The sequence below is a fragment of the Aphis gossypii genome, chromosome 2 (genome assembly GCF_020184175.1).
Source record: "Aphis gossypii isolate Hap1 chromosome 2, ASM2018417v2, whole genome shotgun sequence".
Classification (NCBI taxonomy): Eukaryota; Metazoa; Arthropoda; class Insecta; order Hemiptera; family Aphididae; genus Aphis; species Aphis gossypii.
Window position 1 is genome coordinate 82,251,369 of NC_065531.1, and position 18,511 is coordinate 82,269,879.

At 32.6% G+C, this 18,511-nt stretch overlaps 1 protein-coding gene across 1 annotated transcript in view; it reads left to right on the plus strand.

Annotated features, from left to right (window-relative positions):
* The window catches only part of LOC114121459 (neuronal PAS domain-containing protein 4A), a 111,225-nt gene that overhangs the window by 61,030 nt on the left and 31,684 nt on the right, over positions 1-18,511 (plus strand). Inside the window, exon 4 of the mRNA XM_050201794.1 lies at positions 11,514-11,603. Coding sequence (XP_050057751.1) covers positions 11,514-11,603 — 90 coding nt within the window. The remainder of the gene's footprint in view (positions 1-11,513; positions 11,604-18,511) is intronic.

Genomic DNA, 18,511 nt, shown 5'->3' on the forward strand with positions numbered 1-18,511 from the left:
CGGCGGCGAATAAAATGTGGTGGTAAATAGTAACGGGGCCGCCGCCGCTGCCGCGAAGAGGACAGTACAATTACAATCGGCCGCCGTGTCCGTCAACGTCCGTCGGGTGGCGAGAGGAGAAGAGTATAAAATATATAGAAAAAAAAACGCGCACGCCGCCGCATTCGTCGTCGTCGTCGTCGTCGGGTTGTCCGTCAAACGGTCGACGACGTGGTGTGGCCCGCGGCAAACCGTATAGAAGTTTTCGCGCGCAAATTAGCGTAGGTATATATTATTATAAACGTACTCGTATAGGGTGTGTATAAAATATCTACACAAACATCTGACGTGTATTGTAATTCCTATTTAATATTGTGTAAAATCGTCAGATCTCCGCGTGCAGATATACCCCGAGGGATTATACGATCTACAGGGCGGCGGTGGTTTGCTAAGCGTGTTCACCCCCGTTATTTTTTTCATTTAAAAAGCGACATATTATACAAATCATGATTCTTGAAATTTTTCTACTTGGTACTAGAATTTCAAACGAAAACCCTTATTATTGTAGATTATCGAGAGATCATCATTTTTAAAACTAAAGTACCTAATTCAAAATACAGTAACTTAAAAACTACTCGTTCAATTTTTGATTTTGTAACGTTAACATTTTCCAAAAATATATAATCTATCGAATAATTTTAAGAAGAAAAACTTCATTTTTGTTTGAAAAATACAAGGTTTTATCTCCACGAGAAACTCCTTAAGCAGTACTTAAATATACTAAAGAATTTGAGAAAATGCTTAAAAAAAATTCTAAAAATAAGATTTTTAATACTAACTGCTTTATTAAAGAAGAAAAAGGAGTGAGCATATTTGGTGATTTACCTTGTTTATGTTGATACCTTGCCTTAATATGCGTAATTGAATAAGCATATTATAATTTGTATGAGTGTGCTTAAAATCGTTAATACACGAACGTATCAATAGCCATATATGTGAAAAAAAAATCGAAATACCGTTCGATATAAACGCGTGAAGTATTTTTATAGTATATAAGTACTCGACGCGTATGTATTGTTGTCGTCGTCTACAGGTATATATTATAATCAAAATAATAAACGGCTGCCGATAAATCTAAACGAAATCGGATAGTATGTGTGTATGAGAGGTATACACTTCTATAGGTATGTAACACATACAACGTCGCAGATGTTTTTCCGGATCGATAGGTATCGTCGTCGTCGTCTTCGTCGCGTTTTTTGCGGTCCTCAACAAGCGGGCGCGCGCGCCACCGATATATAGACGTTCCATATATTATATTATATATATATATTTAAACGTACGCGTGGAAATAGTATATATTATATTGTTTCACCCACAATAACAATTTATGGATCGATCTGGTTTACGAGCGCCTCGGGCTCGGTCCGTACAAGTATATATGGGTTTGGGTATGCACCGAGTTATATGTATATTATACATAAATACATATATACGTGAAAGCAGATCCGCATATCTTTATAGCGGCTCGCGTCGAATTCTTCTTCAGCCCGAGGTGTACGTGGATATACACAATATCTATATATATACATTATGCATGGGTACAGTAAGATGTTATTATTGTTTTTGTTGTTGTTCGTATACCGGAGAAGTGTGCAGCAGTAGGTACAATTATAGTGCAGATAACTTCCGTAAAAACTATAGCGTATGAGTATTAAGTACATTATATGGTAATTGGTTGGTGATTATTTTACTATAGGCGTGAAAAATAATTGGAACGAAAACAAAACATATTAAGTCGTTTGATCTTTGATGACAATTTAATAACATTATTGAAAAAGGAAAAAATTGTACCTTTTAAAATATACTTGTTGTTGTTTGTGCGTGTTAGTTATATATTGTATTGTAGTTATTCGTAGCCAGATAGTCTATACTCTATAGATATAAGTATCGTAAAATACAGTTTGCGTAGTACCTATATTATAGTATTATTATTCCCAATCAGAGCTTTACAATTATTCCATACATTTTATTATAATAATACACGTTTAAATACCGCATATTAGATTTTAATTTCAATTTTCTTTTTATTATTATTATTATTTTACCACTAGAACAAAATAAAACATTTTTTTTGTTCGATTCCTTTCCGGAATAAAACAACAGTAATGATTAGAGTGCAATAATATTCCGTTTAATATAATCCGTTAGGTATGTTGACATAGGTAACTTGTTTTTTTTTTTAACAACTACAGTCATATACTTATAATAAGGTTCGTTTTTTTTTAATTCATGTTTATATATTTTTGCCCCTTTGAGAATTACATGTATACGACGTACGTACATATTATAGTTAGGTATATACACATATTATACTTGGCAAACACGATTTCAAGCGCAGACGATTAGGTATACACGTCAATAACGGTCGACCGTTAACCATGTCGCAGTCGTTAAAAAATACAATTTACGATGTGCACACGGATAAAACACAAGGTTCTCGTATACGCGCGTAAGTATTTGCTAAGAGAAATGGCGAAAATAAATACTTTATTCTTGTTATGTTATGGAATAAAGAGAAGAGATAGCGTCGTTTCATATAATGCAATATAAACGCGAACGGACGATGTTCGTAAAATATAATATAAATATCGCGATTACGCAACCCGATTATTGTTGTTTCCGTGTACTACTGAAATCAATGACAGTATACGTTTACGGAAGTCGTCTGGCAAACGTGACCATACACATTATTTTACTTTATTAAATGCGGTGGTGGACTACATCAGATGATGAGTGGGTTTTAATTTATATTAGAATACATATATGTATTTATTAATATTATTATTAATTATTCCGTGGTAATTGCTTGGCCTGAAATAGTTCACGAGTAGGTGCATACAAATGCAATACATTATATTATATAATAAATAAAAATTATTCCCCAATGCGAAATTTTGATTTGAACAGTTGAAAAAATCTTGAAAATGGAAATCATACGTGTAAAATAAATTTCATATCATTGTCGCGTGTTCGACTTGCGAGTACAGAACATAGAAAAAGGACACCCGTATGCGCGAACCTTTCTGTCTGCAATGCACAGCCAGTGCAGTGCAATATATGTGTGCATATTATATAGAGTGCATTGAAATTGCAGCAGCAGCGCCACCGCCGCCACCGGTGGGTGGATACAGTTCTCACGGTTCTGGATTTATGTACCGGGCAGAAGAACACGACACACAGCCGACGACGACGACGACGACGACGCTGCGGGTCGTTATTCATTTTTTTTCCCGCACCGCCCCCAATGACCGGCTTGCAGCCGTAGGTTAGATACACGTAATATTATTATATACCAGCGTATACGTCTTGTATACACACATATTATTATAATATTATGTGAGGTGATTTTTTTTTTTTAAATGAGACACTCGTATTCACAGACAATCTTAATGTATATATATTTTTTAATTTTAAATAATACAATTGTAACGTTGCCGCTTTATGTTTTTTTGAAAAATCGTATTGTTTTTGATATAAAAAATTATTTTTGGAAAAAATTCGCTGTCGATACCCAAACTGCTTATAAGTTATAACTACTATCAATTTGTAATTGACAGTTTCATTGTTTTGTAAACACTTTCGTGATAGCTAAAAAAAAATTAGACATTTGCATGCACTTAACGTTAAGTAGAATAAAGATTACTTGTTCTATGGTATAGTTACGCGCCTACTTAATATTAAGCTCAGGATCAGCTTCTAGGTATAATATTTTATTGAAATTTTTTTTCATAAAGTAATGAAAATCTTACTCGCATTTTTTATATCGGAGGCGATTGAGGAAATTGAATGACAAAACAAATGAATTATATAACATAAAAAACAGTTTGCAACACTAGTAATGTAAAACAAATTACGCCACCGGGCAATATAATATTATAAGCATATATGCAGCATGACGGCATTCTATAAAATAATGTGTACGGACTTGTCGTCTCTACAATAATAATATAGACGGCTAACTTTTTTTTTTTTAAAAAAAAAACTACTAACGGGGACGACTCATACGCTCGTGTTTATTGGAAAACCTTGTATTGAGTTGGCGCACGCCTCGCGACACCTTGTACGGCGCGTAAACCGAAACCGAGTAGCCGCCGATGATAAACCGCGTACCGAGATTCGTTATCGCTGCCACGACAGAATGAGCGAAGAGGACACACTATACCGCCTGCACCGGTGCAACGTTGGTGTATATGCAAAGCGGTAACGATCTTCACAAACAATTATTATTATTATTATTATAAGAACCATCCATCGCACGCAATAAACATTTCTGTGTCGCGAACCTTAACGAATATTTCCCGAGGCAACTAAACACTAGTCCACGAGACCCAGGTACATGGCAAATTGCAGGCATTGAGTTTCACATGTTTACGTTGAAACTCGTTATAACTCGCGTTTCACTCCTTATATTCTGTGCTACGTTGCTATAATTCTGCTATATTATCCGACTTAACTCGAGTTAAAATTCATTTATCGTTATATCGCTTCAGTTAAAATATAGGACTGTAATACAAGCACAACTACAATGATTAATTTTATTTCCCATTTGTTAATTCTTAATTAACTGGGCATATTTTTGTATTTAAACACAAACAACTAGAGACTGCAGATTCAACAAATATTGTTAAAAATTATATTCGTGTTTGTGTGTTTACATAAAAATATGTCCAGAGTCAAGAAAGCCAACTATGATTACAAGTCTAAGTAACCATCGTAATACTGTGTTCATAAGTATTTGATTTTAAAATGACGTTTCCCGTCTAATAAACCGTAGTTGAAGGATATTTTTTTGAATAATGAACTCAAGTTCTATTATCTTATGATTATAATATAATAATATAGTATTAAAGCAATAAAAGCAATAAAATAGATTTTAAATTTAATAAAACTGAAACAATTTAATTTATCTCTCTCCTCCTCCCCCCCGAGAACATCACTGCAATTACCACCGAGGTATCTCCACATGCGCTAGTCATGATAATTATTCGTTTAAAAAACCGCTTATAATATAATGTGTGCATGCGCAAGTACCTATAATATATATTTAGGTAGGTACGACACGTCTCAAGAAAAAAATTGAATACAAAAAATAATAATAATAACAATAATCTCAATAGGATATTATAACACCATCGACCGGTCATCGCGTAGTGCTGATATAATATATAATATACTTACTATATGGTATAATATTATTGTGTTTACCGCTATACAATATACACATAATATACATTATAGATAATATTTTTATACAAGTAGGTAGGTATGTTCGCGCGCGCAGCGTGATGTACTTATAACATATATACATTTATCGCGCAGGTACCTTCATACGTTCATTATTATTATGATTATTACGCTAATTATATGTATAACTCTTTGACACTGGCACCGCTAACCGGTTCGTAGAGAAAATTCTTTTTTTCTCGCTAATAGTTTTTATTTTAATTTCAATTTTATTACTTTTACTGGTTTATATCTAACAAACCTCCTACATAGGTTATTACTTAGCCCGTGATCCACACCGGATGTTTTCTTTCATCTTTAAAAATATTATTATATACCTACCTACGACAATATTGTCATTACACCGTTATACGCTACCGTAAACGTGTATTGTTTAGGTATAGTGCACAGTCAATATTATTATATGTATCAACAGTTTAACGCCCCGTGGTCTGTATGAGTGTTAGGAATGTTGTATGTTACTCGAGTGTAACATATGAATAGTTATATGTCTGTTAGGAAAATATATTGATAATATTCGATGTATTTATAAAAATAATTATTTATTTAAAGTTAATAAAATGAGTAGAAGTGCAAAAATATAGATATAAGAAGTTTAGATATCAGAAAAATATTCGGATTTAACATAAAATTACAAATAAATGGGTAAAAATATTAAAATATTAAAATATTTTTAACGTAAATTTTTTTTGTATTCTCAATATTACATAACATCATTTAGGTATGAATTAAAAATCACACCTTAAGGTAAAAAGAAAACATCGACATTTGCCAAAAGTTTATTAAATAATAAATATCTTTGGAATTAGAGATCTCTTGGAAATAATTTGTTCTGCTTATTTTTATTTAAAATTTAGAAGTATAGAGTGGTTATTTTAAGCAGGGATGTTAAAAGAGATACATGTATTATTCTGTTAATCAAATATAAATATTAATTGTAGTCAATGATGTAATAATATAATAATAATTTAATACGTTTTTTTACTAAATATTAATTTAATATACCAGTTGTGTGTGCGTGATAAAATGCTCTTATATATGATATGTAACGTCTCTGATCGGTTCATGGGAATCAATAATTATTTAACCGATATCGGTTGAAACTAAATACCCAATTATCCTTGTTATAATATTATCATATTATTGTGGTTTGTCGTCCGCGATTATAGTGAAGCTGCAGGGGCGCTTGGGCTGTAATGTGCATATTATATAATACCTATATATAAGTATATATATCGTCTTAAAGAAGCCTCGTGGTCATTTGTTTTTGTTATGTTTATGTATATCAAAATAGTCTATATAGGCGGTGGCGGTGGTTGTTAAAATGTTTTCCACCGATCCTTCACTCGGGTCATAAATCGTTCGACCACGAGCTAAACTCATCATCGCCGCGCGCTCATTAAAAAAAAAAAATAAATAAATAAAACAAAAAACAAAGACGAATAACGAGCAGTGAATAAGATAAAACAAACAGAGAGACGGTCATATCGGATGTAATATCTATACCAAGAGACACACACACATAGAGAGAGAGAGAGAAACTGAAAGAGTAAAATCTGTTTGCAATAAACTACACGTTAATGGGTTGGCAATTAAACGGACCTTTTTCTAAAAGGGGTCACCTGTGATACGACCCCGGAGGTGTTTTCCTCCGCAACACGCGCGCGCTTGGTGTGATTTACGGGTATTGTCCGGGGCCGAGTCCCGCTGCGGGGCGCAAACTAACTATTATTGGCCGATTTATATGTTAGCTCAGCACTGCAATATAATAATAACAATAATAACATATAATATATACGTATATATTATAGTAGTTCAAAGTTCGCAGGCACGCGACTATTACATACATATTGTCAGTCGCGACGGCACACATTATATGTTTATATATATTATATTAATATGTGTGTATATATACATTTTTTACCTCTATACGTATGTATATCTATAATATCTATATGCATATTATTATAGATATAAATTACGTGTACGAGTATATTATAATAATAATAATAATAATGATAATGTGTATGAGAGGCGCTCTGTTTATTATTATTATCATCGTCGGTCGTTGTTACAAGACACGCGGCCGCCCCGAGTGACGCGCAGGCGACCATCAATCATATATGTGCGCTGCCGCGATGTCAAAACGTCGTCGTCGTCACCGCCGAGACCGTGGAGCGCGTGCTCGCTATAATACACCGTATAATATAATAGTAATAATATTATATATAGATAATAATACTTTTAGCCGGTTAATTTGGAAAAGATTATTATCCGTCCGGTCGTAGGTATAAGAGAAAACAATCCGGCCCCACGTCGAATTTGACATTCGGTCCGCGGTGTGTAACATATATCTGTATTCGATACTGCGACCGATCGCCGATGTCGAACACACCAACATCGAATTAATAATAATTTTCTTTCTTTCTTTCTTTATTTATTTATTTTTTATTGCCATTTATTCCTATTATATCTCGATCATACACTAATATCGACGACGATTATCTACAATATTGCATGTACCTATAGTATTTTTACAATTTTTTATTTTATATTAAACTAATGGAAAAATTATAAGCGCCAATTAGAACTGATAAAAGAAGGAAAATTAGTGAACGTATAATTGCAATTAATATAGTAGAGACGATTTTGAAGGCGAAGATTCGCGTGTGACACATGCTTTTGCATATTATGTTTAATTCTTGGCCGGGTATGAGATCATCTGGAATCTTAGTTGATGAGACCATAGGAAATGTTTATATTTAGATTTGAACTGTAAGAAAACGAATGTTTCTTGTCACAGATTAATTTGAATTTTTTAAAACATGAGTAGACTTTATAGTTGGTGGGGTATCCGTAGAAACAAAACAAATTTTTCTGGTAATCATGTGACTTGAAAATTTAAAATAATTAAGGTGTCGTCTGTGGGTCATCAAAACAATACCGTTTTGATGGTTTGAAAAATCGGGCCCCGCGAAACACGTCAATATGTCAATATAGTAATATGACAATTTCTAAAAACGCTGCGGCTGCGAGCGACAACGATCGTCGAATCGGTTTGCATTGGTTGTGTCGCCTATAATACTGTTACCATCACACGATTTACAAACGGCGGGGACAAGTTTGCCGCGAAGAGCAGAGTAGGTGCATTTAATACGAAATTTGTACGAGCGTGTGATATAGCGTTTTTCTTCACGTACACCGCCGCTTGTGTCATGCCGGCATTCGTTGCGTAGGCATATATTTATAAGTATAAATCGTACAGATACGGTAACTCAAAGAAATGGAGAAGTAGAATAAAAAACGGCGAATATACACTATTATAAAAATACGAAAACACGGGTCCGGCTGGCGCGATTCCAACGATACGATATATATTGTAGGAATATTGCGCGCGCGCGCTCGTCAATAAGGTGTCCGCCGCCGCAAGTCTGTATAAAATAGTTGGTAATGTACATAATATTATTTTCGATCCGGTTTGAATTTTTTTTTTTCATTTTCCGTCGTCGTCATAAAAATTCAAACTGCATAATGCAATGTATTATATTATGTATAGTTCAGTGTAATACTGTAATAGGTACTTATTAAAATACAAGAACATAAAACAGTCACCGAATAAAGAGGAAACGAAACTATCGTCCGAAAATCGTTTACGGCGCGAATTTACGATAATAATACATACCTACTTAACTCTTTAATCGAAATATCGGATCTGTTTCGTTGATTTATCACGCGCTGACCAATGTCGGAAAGCAATGTAAACGTAATATAATCTCATTACCTACGTAGGCGCGGGACTCATCGCGCGGGGGTCGACGATTAAAATGCGATAGATCCGTGTGCGCGATACCGTTTCTGTCGGTCGTTATAATATTCTTTCTCATCATATATTTTCTCGCTTTGAGTAAGTATACAACCCCCCCCCCTCCCACGTCATGGGTTAGGGGGACGCGAGTTTATTTTACCGTCGCGCCGTTAGCATGTTATTATATGATTTAAAATATTTTCTAATATCATCATAATAATAATATTAATACGGTACAAATTATTATTATATAGACAAGATTTTATTGTAATTATTTCCTCGGCGACATGCAGAAAATCCCCCGAGAGGAAATGGTCCTGGCAGCGCGCGCATCGTACACACACACACACACACACACACACACACACACACACACACATATATATATCATAATATTATTAACTTTACCTACCAACTATATTGTATACGAGTAGTGTACTATATTATATACATATACATGCACCAAGTATACGACGAAAGTGGTCTGACCGCTTCGATTCACCTCCGCCGTCGGACCTGTCAAGTCTATATCCTAACCGTATCTATATATATATATATATATAAGTATACTTTATATTATAACGTATTATCGTTATTGTATATAGATATTTATTATGTACGAAGATGATCCGAAAATGAGACGTCTCCGCAACGAGACTCCGCTTCTTCTTAAGGACCATGTAAACCGTTTGACGCTATTATATAAAATATATATATTATACATAATATTAATATACATATAGGTATACACTATACGGGCGTCAGTCTTCGAATTATTTCAGTGTACACACATACGTACTCTACTCACGCATATATATATATATATATTTAAATATACAATTCTGAAGTCCTTTTGGTATAATACTATATATATGCTATAAAAAAATTAACGGGTTTTTTTCTTATTTTTTTTCGTAATCTTACGTATGATCTTCAAGTTTTAAAAGCGGATTTGCGTAAAACGGGTAACACTTTTTTACATAAATGTACCGTACGTGAGTGGATATACTATTTTATAATTAAATGACTCTCGGACGTTTCCGTCATTATGAAAGAGCAGTCAAACTATATTAATAGATACATCCCACGCACTGTTAGTTGGAGCTCGTTTGCTGCAGTTTTGTTCGATGTGTATTACATTAAAGAAATTATAAAAACGTTTTTGCCATATATACGACGTACGTTTTGATTTTTAGTATTTTAAATCCTTAAAAATTGATGGCCAAATTAACATAAATGATTTAAGAAATGTACCTACAGATAGGTATACGTATTATTAATTATGAATGCTGTATTTAATTATGTAAGCAGATAAATAGGTACCTACCAGGATCGATTATCTCATTTTTTATGTTTTATATTTTGTTATAATAACAACGATTATCAACACACAATGCTTTAAATAATAATGAATATCTGTACTCATTTTTTTTATTAATTACAATAAGATACTCATGGCCTAGGCTATATTCGTCTACGGATAAATATTAATATTCTATAGATTTTAAAATTTTAACTACACGTATTTTAACAATAAACTAATTAATAGTATATGACGACGATAAAATAATAGTATTTATAAGATTGATTATTGTTAATTAATAACAAATAATAACAATATTATTATGTGGTCATAGTATAGGAACTAAGTAAAAATATTAGAATAATAACGTTTGTATAAATAATATACGAGTACCTAACATGTATTTTAACTCATACGTCATAACTTAGTAATAATAACAATAATAATAATATTTTATCTGAGGAAGCGTTATAACTAAAAATTTAAGAATTTAAGACCGATCTATATAAAGTTATGGTGAATTTTTATGTAAATAATGTTAAAAACAATGGACATTTTTGGCATAGACTACAAAGTATATACCTGACAGAAAAAAAAGAGATATCAAGCTAAATAAACATTTTTATTTCATATTTTACGTTATTTTACGTTATTATAAAAATCTAGAACTACATTTCAACCATATTTTTTACATTCAAATTTTTAATTTTTAATTTTTAATCCCGAATATTACAATAACGCTATCATATATTAAAATACCTAGTATAATATAATAAGCATTTTTGATTCCGAAGACAAAAATGTTGTCCTTGACCGGGACATTCGATGACCGTGGATAGGCGCAAATGTCTATATGACCCCTTATTGTAATTACTGCTCATACACCTACCGTATATGGTAGGATTGTGAATAATAATAAATAAAAAAAAATAACGTGAAAATATACATATACAATATTATTATATACATCACATGACCCGCAGACAATTATAGTGTACTTACGTACACGTGTAATGTGTATGCTATCTATTTAGGTAGTAATTTACATGAAGAATTTATACTTTTGATACTTTTTTTATTATTGTTTTGTATTTAACGTAGAAATTTATTTTTTTTCAGTCACTCAGCGGATTTTTGATGATGATGACCCAAAACGGCAAACTCCTATACATATCGGATAATGCTGCAGAATATTTGGGACACTCGATGGTAAGTACCTACCATATCTAACCCGTATATGCCTAAGTTACGCGTATTACAATATTATCTACATATAAGTCACATTGCTGTGGTGTATATAGGTTCACACTTCATTATTATATTATTATTACGTGCGCAAGCTCTATATATTTAATACTTTATGACTTTCTCCCTCGGTCAACCAAACTAGAAACTCTAGATTTTGCAAATGGGTACCAATCATATCTATATCTGTTATATATGCATATTATAATATGTGTGTCTTTCACAACTATTGACCTTTTGGGTTCAAACCAATATTATAATATACCTACCTATACGCATACAGTATAAACGAAAAAGAAAAAAAATCAATTACCTAATTTCTAGACCGGTCCGATTTCCACGTCCGTACGCATTTAAAAAAATATTAAGAACGAGAACTATACAATAATTATGATTTGAAAAAGAAAAAAATATTGGAAAACGGGTTTTGTGGTCACTGCGAGCCCGTAGGCTCTGCCCGGACGCCCACGCCTTTCACCCGGGCATACGTACGCGTATTATACGTACATGTGTCGCTGGTTTCGAGATACCAAAACTGCAGCAACTTTCCGGAGTAATAATAATATATATTAATGTGCTTTTTTTCTGTCTGTCTCTGTCTCCGTTGATTCCGTTCTCTGTGCTTCTCGCTCGCTCGCTTCTATTACGACTGTTAATGGAAAAACGGGTATCGATAATTTATTACTGGTAATTTACCAACGGTATTTTTTTTTTATGTATATTATATTTTATCTTTTTGTTTTCACACTGGAAGTTATCTTGTTCGCAATAGCAACGCGTTCACGCACAAAGTGCGAACGATGACGAAGTAATATTTGTAATTTATTTTGACCAACGAGACAAACACATACCCGACTACCTGAGTATAATCTCTAAGTGTATATGTTTTGATTCTGGTAGTTACTGTATATTATAATACAAAGATAACGAAATGGAAATTTTATTAATAACTTGTAGTATGTGTATAATTATAATTGTTGACCAAAAAATCGTGGTGTAAACCATTTAGAGTATGTAAAAAATAATATTATATTAATATCTACATGATTTCTTTACGGGCTGTGTTACAAGTTCAAATCGTTCGATCTTTAATAATGTCGTTTTATAAATTTGCAACATTGCAAGTCCTTAGGACAGATTCTAGTAGAAGTTTAATTTGGTTTTACTGTTACCTACAAACACTTTAAAGACCCGGTAAACCATGTAACTCGAAGGATTGGTTTTAAATGACCACCTACGCGAAAATAATAAACTGCCATCGGGTTTCGAATAGTCATAATATAATAACGGGCCCGAGCTCTATCTGAAATTGAATATCAATAATAAAAAAAAATATGTGGCTTACCACGGAAGTACAGCAATGTTACGTCATTAAAACACATACAATTTATAGCGATTTTGATGTTTCGCTGGGAGAGCATCGATACCTACACGATAAATGATAATATACCGTATATAGGTACAACATACAGTGAGATATTGTTAAAATTTTCAATTAGCATAATAATATCGAACGTCAAAATCTTATTAGGTTGGTGAAAGTTAATTCGTTTTTGTTTTTGTTTTTTACCTATATGAAAAACCACTAAACATTGATTGAGCACTACTTAGAGAATATTAATCCGAAGGCAACCGAAAAACATGCAGTGTGTTTTTCGTTCACTCCTACACGTGAATCCGGCCTACTCGTCGATCCTACCGTAAACCGCACGCGCCGACTGACCAAATCGCCTACAGATATAATAATAATATAATATGATAGCATAAATGCGCACGTGCGTATTTTATATAGGTATATATAAATTTGTCATAAAAATCCTTTGAACAAGATAAAGTCAGCATGGCCCTTGACCAGTGTCTATCTTATAGTGCACTTGTGCAAGTAAATTATCATTAAGTCCACCGTGAAATCCGTTTCAAATCCCAAACAATGATACTCAATGTGTGGGATAAAGGGAGCAAAAGTACGAATTATGTATAATTACACTATTTTATGGAAAGCAGTAGGGTGAATGTGTGTGTACCTATGTGTAATCGCATGGAAAAGTGGATATTCGAATATAAAATACGTTCAAGTATTATAGTATAAAAGCGTAAAATAATTCGATCATACGCGTGCGTTTTATACAAGTACGATTGTCAGTGTGTACCTATATTATAAATTATGTGAAAAAATGTGTGAGCACGTGCAATATACGATATATTATAATACACAAAATCGAATCTAGAGAAATATCATGTTTTAATAGCAGACACAATACCTATATAATGTACGAGATACAACTACAACGGCGTATTTTTTATTTTATCGTTATTAATCCATCCGAACATTTCCGAGGGGCTTAACGCCGCCCTCTTGTTATCGCACCTCACACACACACCTATTTAACGAAAAAAGCAGGTAACGCGCACTGGCACGATCGACTTCGATAATAATATTATCGACCACTTATAGTCGTATATTGTATACATACATCATATATGTGTTTCGTGGATATGATAGGTGCGATGCTTTGTAGTGTGTTCTTCTTTTTGGTGATTCGATAACACATCAACTATAGAAGCTAAGCGTTCCGTTTCATCGTCATAGTTGCTGTAGTTGTTATTTTTTTCACCGTGATAACGTTTACGTCGAAGGAATGTAACCACTGCAGTGATCTTCGAAAATATTGTGTTATAAATTATAATATTATTGACTAGTTTCTCTCCGCACGACGTTCGTTCCCACATTTTGTCGAGACTTATCGATACACCTATGATGTTATTGTGATACATTATGCGTACCCCATTTTCTAGTACATTAAATGTTTCCTAACGTGATATATCGTGCGCATGCGTTCAATTAATATTATACATTATTAGATTCGCGATAAGAAAAATAGGTATATATAATGTGTTTTGGTTCTAAAATTTCGGTTGGTTGGTAATTCATACGATGTAATTTAGATAGATATATGTACCTGCTTAAATCACATTATACGGTGGTGAATTACACTGTGAAAATTTAATGTGCCATAAATATAACGTAATTTTATTCTATTAAATGATAATAAAATCTATTATCTTACATGATCTACATTTAAAACTGCATTAAAAATAATTTGTTTAACGACCAATAATTCGCATTTGTAGGTCACGCTGCGTATATTATATACGTACATATGTCCACTGATGTATGTAGGTATGTAATATATTTATAGTGTTTTCTTAGTTCATGCCAAGGGCGAACGGTTATTCAGCTAAAAATTGCAAGCAAATTGCGTACTATTATGTATTTAAACACAAACATATATACGCACGTGTGTGTATGTACCTGCGTTTAAGTTATTGATTATATGTCAGACAGTATGGACACCTTATGGTATTTACGGACAAATGCAGCAAGCCTATGTACCTATATTATGTACCGCAAATTATGTATACAGGGTGTTCAACCGTGTTCGTCCTCGTACATACCCGCCCACATTTTGCATAATTAACCGTTAGATAACTTAAGGTTTATGCTTATTCGAACATACTCAATAAAAATCAATAATTACTTGACTTTTGTAACATTTAAATAAATTAGTTCAATAAATCAGCTTTCTCGGAATATTTTTGAACTAACTTGTAAACATGAATTAATTGTATACTAGATAACATACCTACAACAAAGTACCGTAATTCATAATAATTGCATTATTTGGACATCCATTACAATAAAATATTTTTAAAATATAATTAATCAAAAAAAGTATTTATGATGAAGAAAAACACGACAGTTCTATAAATAAAAATCTAACAGAATAATAATAATAATAATAAACCAGATAAATAAACAATAATACTTCACCTACCTACCTATAAAAATGGTTTCGCCATCACATAATCTATACATACGAGTTGTACCCGAATGTTTTTTACGACGCTAACGTCATGTCGTTTGGTGAACGAATTAGCGTCGTATTATATTATGACATTTGCTTACTATATAAATATCATAATACCTACCGCAGCAACTGATCGATCGAATTGCGTCTCGTAAATATGTCATTGACCATATTGTACCTACATGTATAATATATATGTATGTGTGTATATCACACAGTGCTGGTGACTTTAACGCAATTATATTAGCATTTCGACCATTTAATTCTTATAATAACAATATATCGTTCGGTCTTTAACAGTTATATTTCTTTCCGATTAGAAAGTAAAAGACTTTAATGCTTAGTTCGACGATTTCGTACATTTTCGTGTTACATGATGACGTTTTGTGAGTTACAGCGAAAGCCAAACGCGGTCAAAGTTTCGTCGGCTGTAGGAAAAGAGTACTGCCATCTGATAAGGTTCATTAGGCCGGCGCGACGTTATTCCTTATATATATATATATATATAATATATTATACCTATATCTATACATGCGTCGCTATTGAAACTAAACATTGGCGCAACGGTCGATTAACGACATTTATTGATTTCCTACCCATAAATCGTCGCTTAACAATATATGTATACACGCGTACATTATATTATACAGTGTGCGCGCCTTATCGCCGTACTGCCATCTTTCTTTTTTTAATACGCATTTTTACTTCTCCTACAAGGACCGCCACAACGTTCTCAATGGCACAAAAATATTGTATCCTTCCCGCGAACTCTATGGATTAGAAGAGTCCTTTCACTTCCCCACTACCTCCCCCACACACCATAATATACACATACATATAATATTATACATTATATATATATATATACATATACATGAATTACAATAGAATATATTGTAATAAGATCGAATCCTTAAGCGTATATATAAGTATTATATATTAAATATTATACATTATATTTTACATATAATGCGCATAATATATACTTGTATAGTAAATGTCCGCGCATCTCTTCTGACATTTTATAATTCATCACGAGCAAACAGCGATTACTTGCGCACATTTTAAATTATCTTAACTGTATACCTACATTGATACGTTAATGTATTTTTCTGAGAATTTTTACGCTTTTACGTATAGAATATTTAATCATTTTACTGCATTTGTTTTGTGCTTAATAGATTGTTAAAAAAAACTACACAAAATATGAGTATTTGTCTTACCTATTTTTAAAATATTTAATTACTTCCGTTAGTACCGGGCGATACGAATTAGGTATCTTCTTTTAAAATATAGAGATTTCGTTTAATTGCAGTATAATACTTGTGTACCTACATCATATACATACAGTGTTATCTGAACATTACAATGTAGATACTTATAATATTAAAATATTAAAGTTGAGAGAATTTCATCACAACTTTATAATAGTAATGCGTACACATTTTGATGCAAAACAAATTATTTGACATGTATCCTGCAAATTGTTAGATTTCTACTCGTTTTTCAGTGACTTAAAATTATATATACGATATATTTCCATAGATGTTTAATGTTTATGTTTCTAAAATGATGAGAGCTACTACGTTAATAGAATACATTTATCCATCATTTATCAGCTGTTATCTTCGTAGTTTACGGTAACCTAATCTAACCATGGCTAACTTATGTTAAGCAGTTTCAATTTTGAGTCATTTGCGAATACTTTAATACAGGTATATAATATATATATATAGGTACTATTTATTTTTATGATGGACAACCGCTACGATGACGATGATAAAGGTGATTTTTTGTCACTATCTCGAATTCGTTAGTAAATAGATAGTCTCAGTGATTTTCTGAAATAAAGCGTATGGTTGCAAATTTCGGTGGTTATGGACACATACCTAGTACAATTATTCAGGCCAAACTGTCATATTAGGTATACCACGACTACCAGTGAAGAATACGAATTACCGGTTTACGTCGACAGTCACACCGTGATAAGTATACGTATACAAGAACTACACGGCTCCAGTACGCGAGGTCCTTTGTCGGCAAAGCGTAGGCATAAGTTAGGTTTGGATGTACCTACCTATAGTACCTATATAGTATATACCTTACCTGTATACCTACAATAGTACTACAGTAGTATTATCAATTTAGATTATAATATTATACCGGGTGATGCATAACGTGAGAAACTCATTATTTTATAAGATACTAATATTTTTATGAAAATATTTATTTTACATGACTAAGTCATAAAAAATAGAATTTTTGAAAAAAATTGTGTTTTAGTATACAAGACAGCTTGTGTTTTTTAATTCCTTATTCCAAAGCAAAATATTTTTAGAAGTATTTCGTGTTGTTTAAAATCAAGTTTTAAAATTTAAGTGAGCCACGTAGAACCACAGGTACTCTGCTAAATGTTAGTGCACTACTTCACTCATCTCAAATTTTAAATATTCATAAGTCATGAATGTGAAAAAAATATTTTCAAAACCATTAGTGCTTTCTGAAATAATGAATGTTTTATATTAAATGGATCACCCCGTATATACATGGTTTCGTGTATATATGTGTATGTGTGGTGTATCTATGTAATATGCGGTACCTTGGCGCGCGAGTACGTGATCGGACGCTAACAAGACGAATTCCCGCTGCAGTCAAAGGTTATAAATATTATATTGTTTTGCACGGACAGCCGACGTTGTCGATGATGATCTTGCAGTCGTTCGTTTCGAAAAACCCGCTCCATCGGTTTCCTTGTTTGTGTGTGGTGGTCGAAAATCATTATTATTATTTCGTTTTCTTCTAATTGATCGTTTATCGTAAAAATTAACATCGAAACTGGTTTAGTTATTATATTATTATTATTATTATTATTATTATTATTACATTGCCATTATTTTTATTATTATTGCTATTTTTATTACTATTATTATTACTGACATCGGCGGCAAACGATCGTTATAAATAGCGGAGGAGGAGTTTGTCGAGTGCCATACTCCTCCTAAA